The sequence below is a fragment of the Quercus suber genome, unplaced genomic scaffold (genome assembly GCF_002906115.3).
Source record: "Quercus suber isolate HL8 unplaced genomic scaffold, Cork oak 2.0 scaffold_59, whole genome shotgun sequence".
Lineage (NCBI taxonomy): Eukaryota > Viridiplantae > Streptophyta > Magnoliopsida > Fagales > Fagaceae > Quercus > Quercus suber.
In genome coordinates this window covers 706,248-723,001 of record NW_027069524.1, presented here as the reverse complement: position 1 = coordinate 723,001, position 16,754 = coordinate 706,248, and the positions used below count along the sequence as shown (strand labels likewise).

The 16,754-nt window shown below is 35.9% G+C and overlaps 1 protein-coding gene across 1 annotated transcript; it reads left to right on the top strand.

Annotated features, from left to right (window-relative positions):
- The first annotated feature begins 341 nt into the window (after positions 1–341).
- LOC111992512 (transcription factor GTE8) lies at positions 342–10,525 on the top strand. Its single transcript, XM_024024381.2, has 11 exons — positions 342–728; positions 1,241–2,651; positions 2,756–2,804; positions 3,055–3,186; positions 3,700–3,773; positions 3,959–4,031; positions 9,318–9,398; positions 9,478–9,596; positions 9,709–9,775; positions 9,900–10,030; positions 10,117–10,525. The coding sequence occupies exons 2-11, from the start codon at positions 1,425–1,427 to the stop codon at positions 10,375–10,377; spliced, it is 2,214 nt and encodes a 737-aa protein (XP_023880149.1). The 5' UTR covers positions 342–728; positions 1,241–1,424; the 3' UTR covers positions 10,378–10,525.
- The last annotated feature ends 6,229 nt before the right edge of the window (positions 10,526–16,754 follow it).

The following is a 16,754-nucleotide window of genomic DNA, read 5'->3' as shown; positions in this document are numbered from 1 at the left end:
CTCTTTCACCCATACTCTACAAATTAATTGTTTTGGGCTTGGGCCACAAATCCCTACCCTACAATATATATTTTAAATTATAAATTTAGGCCCTACTAATTTTGTTTTTCTAGAACAATTTAGGGTCTACCACTAAAATTCATTCACTAGCATTCAAAAAAAATGATACACAACCCTCGTACTAAATCTAACGGTTTTTGTTTTTTTGAGCAATAATCAAACGGTTAATATTTCGAATTACACATAATCCGTAGGATTTACATTGGGGTCCGCAATCCAACGGTGGATACTGCCTTAAGGGTTTCGTAAAAAGAACGTTCTTGGGCTTTAGCAGAAAGACTAGAGAGCGGAGTCTCGTACTTCCCTTTCTCAAAATAAACACACACCCACACACGCACACAGTCTCGAAGCTTTGTTCAAATAAAAAACTCATTTTTATTTTTTTCCCAAACTCTGAATCAAAATTCTTTACTTGAGCCTCTACTTCAAATCCAATCAAATTTCTAGGGCTTTCGCATAACTCTCTCTAAATTCTCGGCAAACTTTGTCATTTCTAGGGTTTTTGCTTCTTGCTTTGTTTGGCTTACTTGTGCTGAAATTCTTTGATCTACGGCTAGTTCTGGTCCCGAATTCATCGCCGTGGCTTTCTTCGGAGCTCGTTTGGGCGAAAGGTTTTGGTAATTGAGGTTGCAAGGAGTTGCGGCGAATAAAACTGCAACAACTATTCGGTAATTTGTTTTGATTAGGGTTTTGGATTTTTTTTTTTTTATTCCTACTTTTTGTTTGTTTGTTTTGAGAAGTTGCTTGGTGCTTGAGGTTAGGGTTTTTGTTCAGTTTTGTTGTTGTAGAAAGCTTTGGAGTTGAAATTTTGAGTTTTGGAACTTAAAAAAGAGAGTAAATTTTGTTTACTGTATTTGCCCTATTGTTAATTAAATTATCTTGTTTTTGGTTCTCATTAATCTCTGTGATTTGCAACGATTGTGATATGTGAAAAGCAAAGAAATTCATTACTTTATTGTTTATCCTCTGTTTGGTTGCTGAGAAAATGTAGAAATTTATAGAAATGCTTGTAAAATATATATTTTTTTTTAAATGAAAATTTTGAGCAATATGAGCTGAAGTTGAGTGGAATTTTTTTTTTTTAAATAAAAAATTTTGGATCCCTTTTGGCGGGGTTTCAAGTTTTGAAGAATTTAATATATTTTTTTTCTTTTGGGTTTTCTTTACCTACTCTTATCAGCAACAAAACGATGTGTTATAGTATGCTTGTGGAAGATGGAAGTACAGCATAAGGTTAACTGGATAACTTGAGGTGGTAATTTTACGTCCTTGATTGGTATATGCAGAAGTAATTGATTGAACCGTACGTTGGCAGTCACTGTTGTAGGCAGATTGGATAGAAAGAGCAAATATTATTGGATATTATGGTGGAGAAGAATAATAGATACCCTGGTGGGTACTATGCTAATGCGTTTGGGAGGGCGGGTGAATTAGAGGGTTCTGGTAGCTCAGGGCGAATTGACACAGAAATAACTGCTTCAGAGGATTCAAGTGCCCCAATGAGGAAATGTATTAGTTTAAATTCCAATAATTGTGATGCCTTTGGTGTCCCTACACAAGTCCTTCCCCTGTCAAATATGTTGCCATCTGAAAGAAAGGAGATAATACATAGGTTAAAAATGGAACTTCAACAGATTCGGATACTTCAGAAGAAATTTGAATCACAAAGGACTAATGCTGTCACTGTGTCATCTTCTAGTGATATTCTTAGTTGTAGTAATGCACAAGTTGGGCCACGGGCAGAAGGTTTGAAAAAATCATCAACATTGACTTCTGGGCCTGGAAAGAAATTGAATACGGCGAGTCAGAAACAACATGGATTGAATCGTGGTACTTCTGGAAGGTTTGAGACCACACCAAGCACTGCAACTGCAAGTGCAATTTTGATGAAACAGTGTGAGGCTCTGTTGAAACGATTGATGTCCCATCAGCATTCATGGGTTTTCAACACCCCTGTTGATGCAGTGAAGTTGAATATTCCGGATTATTACACTGTTATTAAGTATCCTATGGATTTTGGGACAATAAAGAATAAGTTAGCTTCAGGAGCTTACTCCAGCCCATTGGATTTTCATGCTGATGTTAGGCTTACCTTCACCAATGCGATGACCTACAATCCACCTGGAAATGATGTCCACCTCATGGCTGATACTCTTAATAAATATTTTGAAGTGAGATGGAAACCCATTGAGAAAAAACTACCCAAGACTGATGCCCAAATATTAGCTGCAAAATCTGGCCCTTGTGAAGACACGGAAACTGCTAAAAAAGTGACCCCTCCCTCAAAAAAGAGGAAAATCACTTCAATGGCTGTTGAAGTTGTGCAAAAGCCTGTTAAGCATGTGATGACAGCTGAGGAGAGGCGCAGTTTAGGTAGGGAATTGGAGTCTTTGCTTGGAGAAATACCTGTACATATCATTAATTTCTTGAGGGAGCATAGTTCCAATGGAAGGGAATGTGGAGAGGATGAAATTGAGATTGATATTGATGATCTTAGTGATGATACCTTGTTCACCCTGCGGAAGCTTTTAGATGACCATTTGCAAGAGAAACTAAAGAACCATCCAGTAGCTGAACCTTGTGAAATAGAGGTATAATACTAGCCTTCCTTCTATTCCAAAGTATTTGATGTTCTTCTATGCCTTCTCTGCTGTATGTTTGACAAACACATTTTTATATATATTCTTTTAAGCAGCTGTTGAATGAATCAGGGCCAAGCAATTCATCCATGCAACCCTGCAAAGGTCACATTCTCCCTCATTTCCTTCATTTGGTTGCATATATAAAATATGATGGGGTTTGAGGGATACCTCAGTGGTTCCAGCACCTCTTATGGTGCTTGGGCACTGAGGTTCGAACCCAACTACTACCCCCACCATCCCTCCCCCCCCAAAAAATCTATATATATATATATATAATTTTTTTTTTTTTGAACTTCTGAATTGCTCATCAGTACTTTATATGACTTGTTTCTCTTCCTGTATTGTGCATTAGGGAATGACCCAGGTGATGAAGATGTTGACATTGGTGGAAATGAGCCTCCCATCTCAAGTTGCCCTCCTGTGGAGATAGAAAAGGATACAGCTCATAGAAGCAGTAAATGTATCAGTGCAGGCAGCTCTGGTGGTAAGTGGAGTTTGTCTTTCTGTCATCTATCTTGGATAGGTCTTTCTCAAAATTCATCCTTCTGAGAGAGAAATCATTAGGAAATGCAATTGTAGGAGCAACAAATCATAATCCAATTCTGGTCTCATGTATCTGAAATGATATTTGAGCCCCTATGTTGATTGAAGAGGACACATTAAATTTGTTATGGTTATGGGAGACAGAACATATCTAGAAGTCTTTCTCACAATTAAGCAGTCTTTATCTTGATGCCATATAAGCTTTTCATTCAAAAGAAAACATCTTGTTGATTTCTCATTGGAATGACATAACATGGAAATGTTATTAGATCTGAAGGCAATTAGTCTTCACTAAAACAAATTATTTGCCTACGTGGGGATTTTTGCTGTTGTGTTAGGCTCTAAGTAGTTTTTAATTATTTTATACAAGAAATACAATCTATGAAATCCCTTGTTTTTTTTCATGGTGGTTATTGCTGTATTTATTTATGGCTCTGTCTTATGTTGTCTGCAGATTCAGGCTCTGGCAGTTCTTCTGAAAGTGAATCTGGTGGTGATAAAGCTTCAAGCCTGGCAAATAAATCAAAGGTATTTGATGGTTCAATCTGTTAATTATTTTTTTGGGTGATCCCTATAGTTATTTGAATTAGAATACCATTCATATGGGATTTTGACCCCCTGTTAACTAACTACAATGCTCTACTTGCTGCTTTGGGCTCATTTGTGGATGGATTGATGTTCAACCTGCATTCTATGTACTCTGTGTTCTTCAGGTACCAGAAATCTTGGGGTCTGGTGCTCAATTAGATGAAAAGACTAGTGCTGGTGATCCTCTTGAAGGAAATCGTGANCAGTACTTTATATGACTTGTTTCTCTTTCTGTATTGTGCATTAGGGAATGACCCAGGTGATGAAGATGTTGACATTGGTGGAAATGAGCCTCCCATCTCAAGTTGCCCTCCTGTGGAGATAGAAAAGGATACAGCTCATAGAAGCAGTAAATGTATCAGTGCAGGCAGCTCTGGTGGTAAGTGGAGTTTGTCTTTCTGTCATCTATCTTGGATAGGTCTTTCTCAAAATTCATCCTTCTGAGAGAGAAATCATTAGGAAATGCAATTGTAGGAGCAACAAATCATAATCCAATTCTGGTCTCATGTATCTGAAATGATATTTGAGCCCCTATGTTGATTGAAGAGGACACATTAAATTTGTTATGGTTATGGGAGACAGAACATATCTAGAAGTCTTTCTCACAATTAAGCAGTCTTTATCTTGATGCCATATAAGCTTTTCATTCAAAAGAAAACATCTTGTTGATTTCTCATTGGAATGACATAACATGGAAATGTTATTAGATCTGAAGGCAATTAGTCTTCACTAAAACAAATTATTTGCCTACGTGGGGATTTTTGCTGTTGTGTTAGGCTCTAAGTAGTTTTTAATTATTTTATACAAGAAATACAATCTATGAAATCCCTTGTTTTTTTTCATGGTGGTTATTGCTGTATTTATTTATGGCTCTGTCTTATGTTGTCTGCAGATTCAGGCTCTGGCAGTTCTTCTGAAAGTGAATCTGGTGGTGATAAAGCTTCAAGCCTGGCAAATAAATCAAAGGTATTTGATGGTTCAATCTGTTAATTATTTTTTTGGGTGATCCCTATAGTTATTTGAATTAGAATACCATTCATATGGGATTTTGACCCCCTGTTAACTAACTACAATGCTCTACTTGCTGCTTTGGGCTCATTTGTGGATGGATTGATGTTCAACCTGCATTCTATGTACTCTGTGTTCTTCAGGTACCAGAAATCTTGGGGTCTGGTGCTCAATTAGATGAAAAGACTAGTGCTGGTGATCCTCTTGAAGGAAATCGTGAGTATATTTTCTTGTTTCCAAAATCCATTTTCATTTTGTATGTGTAAGTTTTGTGTAAAGGAGATAAAAATTGGTACCTATCACATGAAAAAAGAGAGCCCTTCTTTAACAATGTAAAAATGTTCACTACGGTAATTAAAAGAAGAAGAAGAAGAAGAGCAGACCATCTATGTTAAAGTGAATCCTAGGAATACTGTTACAGCTCCCACCCATAGTAGATGAAAGTTTGCAAAATGGTACATATTTTTGAAACAAAATAAAATTATTGGTATTTAAAAAAGGCTAAATTGCAAATTACACTCTTTAAATTTACCCAAAATTCAATTCAAGCCTCTAATTTCACTTTTGTTCATTTGAGTCCTCTAACTTTAAAACTTACTTTGTTTGTTTCAACGATAATGTTTTCTAGAAAATGAGTTGTTTTCCAAAAAGTATTTTCTATAAAATTATATTATTTTCCTATGTTTGGTAATAACTTTAAATGAGTTGAAAAACAATCTCCTAACTTCCCCTATTTAACTTGCTGTGAGATAAAGTTGTTTTCCAAAAAAATTTCATGGAAAATAATCTCTAAAAGTAAGCTATACTTTTTCTATTGACCAAAGATAGTTTTCCTTTGACTCATTTTTTTAATGCTACCAAACACTGAAAAATACGGAAAACTATCTTTACACAAGGTTTTTCATCGAAACAAATGGAGTGTTATTCAATTCAAGCATTCCATTAGTCTCTGTTAAAAAAACACCGTTAGAGGCGCTTAAAGTACTTTTTTTATTTTTATTAAAGAATATGAAATGGAAATAAACAATTATTACTAAAAAGGGTGTCATTTTGCTTATCAAACACCCTTTTAGCAAAGTTTGCATTGGGTGTAGGCTGTGAGGTCTTCACAAGGAACAACCTAAACCCAGTTGTGAAATTGAAAGTGGGGTATTAGGTTTGAATCTGAATGTGTGAGAAGTAGAAGGATTAATTGTGTTTGGTTGGGCGTTTGAGCAAGTGGACTTTGGTTTTGAATGGAATAATTGGGAGATCAAGGTGTTTCGGTTGTGGAGGATGGAAAAAGAGAAGAAGATGAGAAATTACGAATATCAGGGCAGCAAACATTTGGACTAATACAGCTAGAACTACAAGAGAAGTGGTTTGGCAGATGACGATGTTTATATTGGAGCCTGAGAAGACCTATCAGTCTTGTAGAGGGGGGAATTTTTGACATTCTTATCACTATTATGTAGTAAGTATTACAGTCTTTTTATTGGTAATGAGTCTCTTAATCTTTCATCTCTTTCACGTTCTACTCTTTCTACCAACTCTATCAAATCTCAAACTCTCTCAGGTCTGCCAATCCTAATCACTCTATTATTATTATTCTTTTGTTTTTCCTTTTTGTTTTGTTTCTTTCCATTTTTTTTATTCTTAAAGAATAATAATAATAATAATAATAAAAAAGTAATTTTAAAGGTCTCTAACAATGTTTTTTTACAGAGAGTAATGGAAGGCCTAAATTGAATTAGTTTGAAAGTTAAAAGGACTCAAATGAACAAAAGTGAAGTTAGAGGCTTGAATTGAATTCTAGTCAAAGTGAGGGTGTAATTTGCAATTTAGCCTTTAAAAAAATGCTCTTAGGCTATATGTGCCTGGGATTAAACCCCACCCCCACCCCCACCCCCACCCAAAAAAAAAACTCACATCTGATTCTTGATCTTGCGTGCATTTCAAGAAGATTATAATTTGACTTATTGCCAAAAAGAAGATCATTTTGTGTATTTACTAACCCCTTTTTTTTTTTTTTAATCTTTTGTAGGACTAGCTTTTTTTTTTTTTGGGGGGGGGTGGGGGGGGGGACAGTTTAGAACATGATGTAGGCCAAATTGGGGAATTTATTTGCATGTTCTTTTGGGAGTTTAAAACTTGACTTAGGACAAATTTGGGAATTTATCTGTGTTTTGTGGAGGGTTTAGGGGTAGGAGTATTTGTGGATCTATGGTTTTGAATGGCTGAAGAAAGGGTTATGGGGTTGTGTTAGGAATTAAAATGTGGTTTGATGAGTTATTTGATGGCTATTTGGTAGAAGTATGTGGGGTTTTAGGGTTTTGATAGGTAAAAGAATGAGCACATTTGGGGTTGCAACCTGCAAGGAAGGAGGAAAAAATAGAGTTTTATGGTGTCCAAGGGCGACATGAATGGTACCTGTGAACAGTACCACAGGAAAGAAAAGAAGATAAGAGAAGAGAAAGGAATAAAAGAATAATAAGGCCAATGCTCCTTGATACTCAGACACTCAATATTTTATTGATCAACTCAATCCCTTCTTTGAGCACATTGATCACAAATATATTTAAGGGGTGTTTCTTGTACTAATAATAGAAAAATTCCTAGTTTTGGTAGTTGATTAAAACTTAATAAAATACAAACTTGGACTCAAAGAAAATAAAACCTAAGATAGTTAAGAGATCTCTTAGAAAATTCTAGACAAATAAATTATACACTTAATTCAAGTTGCTGACAATTTTGCCTCTAAATTCAAAATAGATCATAACTTTTCAAATAAAAACCCAAATTAAAAAAGTGTTTTAACCTTAGGACAGATAAAACTAGAACTTTAAGGTCACACCACTTTTATTTCAATATTACTTCACACGTAAGCCCCATAAAATAATGCTTGAATAGATGAATTTGTAAAGTTTTAACAATGATGTAGGATCTTTAAGAATTCAGCACTATACTTGATTTCTTGATGATTTTTTGAAGGCTTTTGTTTTTTAATTTTTATATATATATATATATTTGATTAGAACTGATTTTTAAGGGTTTAGGTTACAAAAGAATTAATCTTGATGGCTGTTTAGGGCTGAAACAAGATAGAACAAAGAGAAGATAAATAAAACAATAGGCAATCACACCTAGGTCTTCCTAAGCAATGACAACCTTAGAGGGTAAAATAAGCTGCTGGAATTTAATTAGAATCAATCTCACTATGAATATTATTGACTACAATAAAGCCTTTATATAGGCTATTGTTAAATCCTTTCTTAGAAGGACTTGGACTCTAAATAACCTATTCCTGGAATGATTAGAAATACTAATAACAAACCAAAAAGGACTTAATAACATTTAAACCAAATAGGAAAATGGCTCAAAACATAAAATAGGACTCATGGGCTTTTGGTACAGCCAAGGACAATTGCCCTTATTCTAGTAGAACTAAATTAAAACTGATCTAACCAAAAATAAACAATAAAATAAAACTTAATCGAACTTTAGAATGACTAAGCAAGGTCCCAAGAGAGCTCGTTATCATCCGAATCTTCCCAAATTAATGCTTGAGCACTAGAACCAGATTTCCCTCGCCTCTTATAGGTCTTTAAAGAGGGCTGCCACTCACGTTCCCCGTCACACACACCCCCAACACACGCTCACACTAATATGCATTCCGTGCCTCTACAATGTTCAATCCATGTGTTGGGAGGACTGCTAAAGAGAGCTCATTATCTTCTGAAACTTCCCAAATTAATGCTAGAGCACTAGAACCAGTTTTCCCTCACCTCTTATGGTCTTTAAAGTGGGCTGCCACTTACGTTCCCCATCACACCACAACCCCCAACCCGCCCCACCCCCCCCCCCCCCCCCCCCCCCGGCGGGGTTCCCCCTGCACCCCACCCCTCCACAACAGGCACTCACACATATATGCATTCCATGCCTCTACGATGTTCTATCCATGTGTCGGGAGGACTGCTAACATTGCAAGAGAAGAAATGGGTATTGAAAGGCTCCTGTTCCTATTAAAAGCATTAGAAATTATTTATCCATTAAAAGCCACTCTCAGCATTTAAACTCTTTAAATTTCTCTAAAAGCCTATGAATTGTGATGCACTTTTAAGTGTTATATTCAGAACAAGTTCAGCAGAAGGTTAGCAAATGCAGTGTCTGAGGAATGGCCGGGGGGAGAAGAAACTGGCTACTGTTGCATCCTTTGCATTTCCTGAAACATATATGCTATCTGCTGTATTACTTCTTTAAGAATAAACCTCAGCATCCAAGTCCACTGTGATCTTTTGCAGCTTTATGACTGACCCTTTTTTTAATTGCTGGCCACTTTTCAATTATTACTGAAACTGTCTTATGCGCCCTCAAAGTTGGCATAGATTCGATAATTTAGGTGCTCTTCAAGCTGGACTATGGCTATAAAATTTACATTACTGCTTTTTTATGGTAATACATCACTGCTGTAGTCTGCTAATGCATGGTTTCGTACAGAATCTGTTAGTGGGTTGGATCAAGTGGAACAGAGTTCCCAGCAAAAGCCAAGTTCTGTGGACTCAGATTACTGTCAAGATGGTAAGCCTAAGAGTCAGCAAGTAAACTGTCCTATTCATCCTAGAGTAGCTTCTAACTGATCATCCCTTAAACATTGTAGGGGACAGTGCTCCAACTAAGAGGCGGCAGGTCTCCCCTCAGAAGCTTTATCGTGCTGCTCTTTTAAAGAACCGATTTGCTGATACAATCATGAAAGCTCGAGAAAAGACACTTACACAGGTTGGTTATTGATTTGGGCTGCTTGAAAATTTTCAATATTTGCATCTCTCCATTTTGTGAGTATTACCCTGTCTGGATATGATCGGATACAATTTGATCTTGATGAAATCAGGGCGGGAAGTGGGATCCTGAGGAGAAATTACGACGGGAAAAAGAGGAACTGGAACTGGAACGGAAAGGTTGTTTCTTTATGCTTTGAATATGTTCCATGCTTATGTTTATCTGCTTTTGTTTCTGGGGAAGATTAAACTGTGGTATAGAATTCCTCTGTTAGTAAAACATATTTTTAAATCATGGATCCAGAAAGAGCACAATTACAAGCAGAAGCCAAGGCTGCTGAAGATGCTCGAAGGCGAGCGGAAGCAGAAGCTGCCGCTGAGGCCAGACGGAAGAGGGAGCTTGAGAGAGAAGCTGCACGGCAGGCATTGTTGCAGGTAAACAAGAACATTATATCTTGCATGTGTACGTGGCACTATTTCTCCTTGGTTTTTTATTGTAATATACCCCGGTACTCTTGCAGATGGAAAAGACTGTTGAAATCAACGATAATTCTCGGTTTCTTAAAGACTTGGACATGCTTTGTACTGCCCCTGCTGAGCAACTACCAAGTTCCGCAGATGAGACAAGCCCAGATCACTCACAAGATGGCCTGGGTGGTTTCAAGTTTGGGGGCTCAAATGCCCTGGAAAAACTTGGTTTGTTCATGATAGAGGATGAAGAGGAGGAAGTGGACCCACCTAGTAATCCCGTTAATGAGGTAGAGGAGGGAGAAATTGATTAAGATGTACTGCCTTTTTGTATTAGTTAAATGAATTGAGATAAGAATAGCAATGAAGTTCGTTTGTGTTAGTGGATTTGCATGCATTTCTCGCTCAATGTGAACTGTGAACCCTCTGGCAATCAACAATACTCATAGATAGTTATGTACAGAGCAACTGGATACGTCTTTTATGTGCAACTTTTCTGAGCCAAAAAAGGCTTTCCAATCAGTTCCTTAACCATCTGAAAAGGGTTGGCAAACTGGCAATGACTATCGATTAGCCTTTTCTGCATTAAAATTACTTTCAAATCCTACTTATGGGTTTGGTTTTTTTGTTCATTTCGTCAGAGTCTACCATTGGACCATTAATACAAACTAAGACGTTTCGTTCTCGAGTTGGGGGACACAGTCATCCGTAGCTGGACTTGGAGACAGTTTTACAGTACTCTTGATCTTTTAAAGCTATGCCAGTTTTACATACTCTTCCGAAGAAATGCCTACTTCCTAATCCTCACAATCTACCACGATGATTACACCATGTTAGCAAGTACTCACAGAATGAGGTAGGAGAGTTTGCCAACAGTGTCAATAAATGATTCCAATTTAAACAGATAATATGTAGATAAGGTCCACTGAAAAATCCTAATTAAAATATCTAACATAAGGTCGACTTTAAAAAAATATTATGGTGTCAATTTGTAAAATTTTTAAACATTGTAATATTAGATTCTGTCCAATTAACCAAGGGTTTGATTTTTTCTCCAAAAAATATAACTAAGGGTTTTATTAATGGGTGAGACTTTTCTCAATGTAAAAGAGCACATGATTGAACATATAGCTAACATGTATCTATTTTAAGACACATGTCAGTATTTTGTTGTCCCTATTGCTCAAAACCATTATAGGGAAGCCAAATTCTTGGTTAACAAATGCCTCAATGCCTCAATGCATTAGTTATTGTAATTGATGTTTTATTTTTTTTAATCACAATTTTTAGTTAAAGAAATATTTGTTTATTTTCTGTACTTACTTCCTAATACAGTAAGACCCATTAATTCCTATTTAATGGATGCATTCACACAACCGTTAACAAAAGTTATATAACAAAAGTCATAAACTAGAAGCTTCCAATTATGGAAAACTTAAAGCTTATTTGAATATCGCTTATTGCTGAAAACTAAAAATACTGTAGCAAAATAATAATTTTTAAATGTGTGAATATTACCGTAAAATCCAATTTTAATGAAAATTTTGTTGAAAAAAGTATTTGCGGGTCTCGTGAACAGTGCACAAGACCCACCATCCAAAAACGCACAGTTGAAAAATACGCAAAATAACACGCAAAACGTGCCAAACAAACACTTAATAGATAGATTATAATTCAGAAAAAAAAAATTGTGACGCATAAAGCACACAACTTAAGTCTAACAACCGATCACCAATTATTGATTTGGCAACATAAGAATTTAATTATAATAGCGAGGGAATAGTCTGGTACTTAGAGAGTTTTGGACACCTAAGTAATTAAAAAAAAAAATGAAAGCTAAAGAATCGAGTTCTTTATTGTACAAACTATTTTCGAGTTCTTTATTGTGGCCTAATGACACTTTTTAAAAAAGGGAACGAGTTCAAGGTTTGACTAAGCATAAGTGCAGGGAACTTATGGGCATAAGGTTCTTTATATCATCTCGGCATAAAGGGCCTTAATTTTCAATGCAAATCACTAGGCAAATAATTCCATCACAGGTTGCAGTTGCTCGATTGGCTAAAGATAAATTTGCAGAGGATGCAACGTGGTCCAAATATATATATATATATATATAATATTTAATGTAAGGCTGATATACGTTACATTACACGCACGCATGTGAACCACTTAAGGTGTCACCATTAAAGCTGTTCAAATCCTCGAAAGGCGAACATATAAAACATTAGCTAAGTGGTGGAAGGAGGAGATGAGGATTCACGCAGATGACTGTCTATAAAGTTTGGACTCTGGAAAGTTGCTGCTTCAGCCCAACTGGGCCATGGGTTGACTATGCTGTGCTGGCTAGCCTCATCTATGAATTTGCATTCCTCAATGCTATTGCTAATCTCTCTCTCTCTCTCTCTCCGTTTGCCTCTAATGGTCATACAAGATGCTAAAAGCCATATGGAATCCTCGAACGGGTCATTACTTAGTTAAACAACAGTGGCTAAATTTCCAAGAGATACTTCAATAGAGAGAGGGGGTTGGGGACCATATAGCCATTGCCTTTTTGCCTTTCGTATTCGTTTCAGGTATCCACTCGACTATATATGGTTTCTCATACCACTTTGAACCATTAAAAATAGTATGATCTCTGAATCTAAATTCACTACGATCTTCTTGCACAAAATTGAAGGGTAAATGTAATGAAATGTGTAGACATCATACAAAATAACTTAGAGATTCTATAACATGAGTAATTATTAGGTATTCTTAAAATAGAATGTATACTCAATGCTAATAAATACATGAAAAAAAAAAAATTGGTATTACCTGACCTACTTTTATTAGTGTGGAATATCATGTTAGTTATACTAATGGGTAATTAGAAATTTCCACACAACACCAATTTATTGGATCAAACTTTATTAATACGTTTCTTGACCTAATTCTATCTTCTTTCTTCTTTTGTCTGGAAACCAAAAATAAAATTTAGATACATAGTTATACATCCCAATAAGTGAAAATATTTGAAATATTAGGCTAGATTGAACACAAAGTATGCCCATAGTGGCCCCGATCCAATCAATAATGAAGAATTGCGACTTTTCGTGTAAGGGTATGACTCTTGGTGAAAAGCCACACCTTTTGGCAAAGGATCCAATTGTTAGGAGGGTAGTGACCTTTAATGAATGTGTGGCTTTGTATCCATAAATATGACACTACACATTGTTGTTGATGAAGTATGAAATTAGTATGATGTATGTTCTGAATTTGGTGATAAATTGAATACCTAAATAAGAAAAATCACGTTATATATCAAAATATATGCATCGATGTAGTGCCGGTCAAGGACCCTTTTATGCCTAAGTCAGAATTTTTTTTAGGATCTCCATAAACTCTCAAAAGTATACGAGTTAGAAAAGTGTTTCATGTACCTTTGATTTGGTGAAGTCTTGCCTTTATATAGAGGGTCTTGAGTGGGGTCTGCTTGTTTTATGCCACTACTCTCATGGAGACGTGTGGGTTTAATGGGGTGAGTGGGAGCGAATTGCGAGGTGCTTAATCTCACGTTCTATTCCTTTTAGATGATGGTGCGTTTTTATTCTCCATCAATTGTCAACAATCATTTATTAGAATGGTAACGTAAAGAACAACGCACAAAAATCTCTATCCCTTGTCATGAATCTCTGCTAGTGTTTTTTGTTCTTGTAAAACGTTACCATGTGAGTTTCATCAACATTCTATCTGTGAGAGGCAATATGAGAAAATGTAGAATACTTACTGATGGGTCTAGAAAATTCATTAGGGTCGTCCACCTTAATGGACGACTTTGTGTCATTAGTAGACCATCATAGAAAAAGATGCAACCACTCAAGCACATTTAGCACATTAATGATGATCATTACTTATCGGCCTTAAACTCCCATCAAAATAGGAACCGTTAACACAATGAAAACAATGAAATAACCACCTGTAATTATGTAAAGAAATACATTTATGAGTAAAACGACTACCTAAAATACCTATAAAAGGGACATTTTACCTCACTTGTTAAGATACGTCAAAAACTATTACTACAAAACTACTATCTATATATAAAAGATATATGTTGATACTAACTAAAGCATCGGAGGCTCTCTCACTAGGCACAACCTAGTGGTCTCTTTGATCAACTCTCTTTATCTTATAGGTCCTACAAGATCATCAAAAACTATGGATTAAACGAGTGATCCCACTGACAATTTTTTGTAAGGAAATACTAACGAGTGTCCTTAGGGCACTGGTTAATAATCCATTTAAAGAAATTTTTATGAGAAATGAAAAAAAAAAAAGTAATTAATATTTTGACAGTTTTTTTTTTTAAATTTTTCATAAAAGTGGTATTTAAACTTTCTTAAAATAGATTATTAACCAGTGTCCTAAAGTACTCGTTAGCATTTCCCATTTTTGTATCATCACTTACAACATCATACTTTTTGTAGGTTTGATTAATGAAAAGGTACACTTAGAATTGCATGTGACTGAAACAATCTTATATACGAAGATGCTTAATCTTTCTTTAACAATAGGCATAACCGAGATTATATTGGAAAATGATGAGTTCTTTGAATGCAATCAACTATTCTTGAAAAGCACCTTAATCCCTGTACATTAATGAGAATAGTCAACAATATGGTTAATTGAAAATAATTATTGCCTACAAAATGAAAATTAAAAAATGATTAGTTGGAAATAATTATTGCCTACAAAATGAAAATTAAAAAATGATTAGTTGGAAATAATTTTCATCTAGGGAGTGGTTGTCCTCAAATTGTGTGTTGAGAGGACATATGATGTTGTGACTCTTCGTGAACAGGTTACAACCTTTGGAAAAAGTTGCTACTATTATAAGGATTGAGACCTTGGATTAACTATGCCTCTATAAATAGGACACTACATTATTGTTAGACAAACATTTAGAGTGGTGTTATAGAGAATAATTGTTTAATACATAAAGGAAATATCTCTCTCCTTTATCAATTTCTATTGGTGAATTTAGGTTGTAAATATCGTATATTTTATTTTTATAACAAACCTTATCATCGTATGAGCCTCATCAGCGGAGCTAGAAATTTTTGTTTGGGAAAGCTAAGTTGCGACACTAATATATTTATTAAGACAACTCTCATATACATACATATATATACACACACACTTTTTTTTTATTATGTATACACATATATATACATACTTTTTTATTTGATAAGTTATATATATACACTCACCTAAAAAAAAAAAAACTTAGTATTTTTCAATCAAAATTATATTTGATGACGATTTTTATAAAATAAAATTCATTTTTTCCATTTCCATAGTGAAATTTTTAAAATGTTTCATTTAAAATACAAATTATCAAATTTTATACTAAAGTAAGTAAAAAATCTTTCAATTGAACCAATGAAAATTTCAAAAAACATGAACTAAAGACATTAAAATAAGTTAGGTTCTAAACATATTTGAAACTATCTTCCTCTAACCTATTATGTATCAACTAAAGACACATTTCATGTATAGTTTTAGTGACAAGATTTTTTTAATGAGTTGATAACTTGTTAATCGCCACATAATGGGTTAAAAAAAAAAATTCAAACATGTTTGATGCAAAACTTTATCAAATATTTAACAGATGTAAGAGCACATTTTATAATAAAAAATAGAATTATGAATGTAGGGACTCAGTTTGGATTGACCCTGAGTGTGAATGGGTTTTCAGCCCAATCAAGCCCAAACAATAAATTTATAGAGAGTGGGTCAAAGGTTTAGGCGCTGGCCGTCGTTCATCAAGCATGAACCTTTATTTGTAAAAAGATATTCAGAGTGTCTATACAACTGGGAGGATTCTCCTCGGCCAAGGGCCGAGGAAGCCTTTTTCTTCTCTTTTTTCCTCCTCCCTCTTTTACTTTACTTGCTTTCCTTATATAGTCTTCATCTTCCTATCTCCTTATTCCATCTGTTGATCATTCATTTGCCTCTCTTCTGGCCGTCCGTCCCATCAGAGGCCTTATCAGTACTCGAGTGGTTCACTCTGATCAACGTTGTCCTGCTAAGGGGTTATATCCCCATTAATGCGGCCAGGGGGGTTAGGTGAATGCATTAAATGCAAGGGTGACAGCTTACTTTGGGCCTGATCTTTCCCGAAAATCACCCTTGTCAGGCCGAGGATGAGGAGGTCCTCGGCGTGGATTGGGAAAAGAGGCTTTCCCCAATTTAGCCTTGAAGTCAGTGTTCCTCGGTATGGGCCTTGGGCCTACTACCCGATGGGCCGAGGCTATCAGGCCCACGGGCCCCACAATAGCCCCTCAAAACCCTGCTGCTCGTTCCCTCGGACGGGGAGGAGGGTTTTGATACCTGCGGACCCTCTAGACGAGTCGCCCCGCTTCAGCTCGTGTTAATGCTAGCGGCTTTTTGACTGCCCGATGCGCGTTTTTAGCGTTTCAAGACTTAATGGGTGTCCACATTAAATTTTGGCAGCACCACGTTTCCCACTTTCAACGGCATGATCTCTGGCTTTTATGAACAAGCGGTTACATTTGGGGACCTAAGGGGGAGTATAAGTACCTGTTTGAACCATCTGGTTTCATCATTTTCGCGCTTACAACCATTGATGCGTATGACTTAAGTCTAGTTCAACTTGCACTCTTCCTGAAGAGAATCGCCATACTTCTGT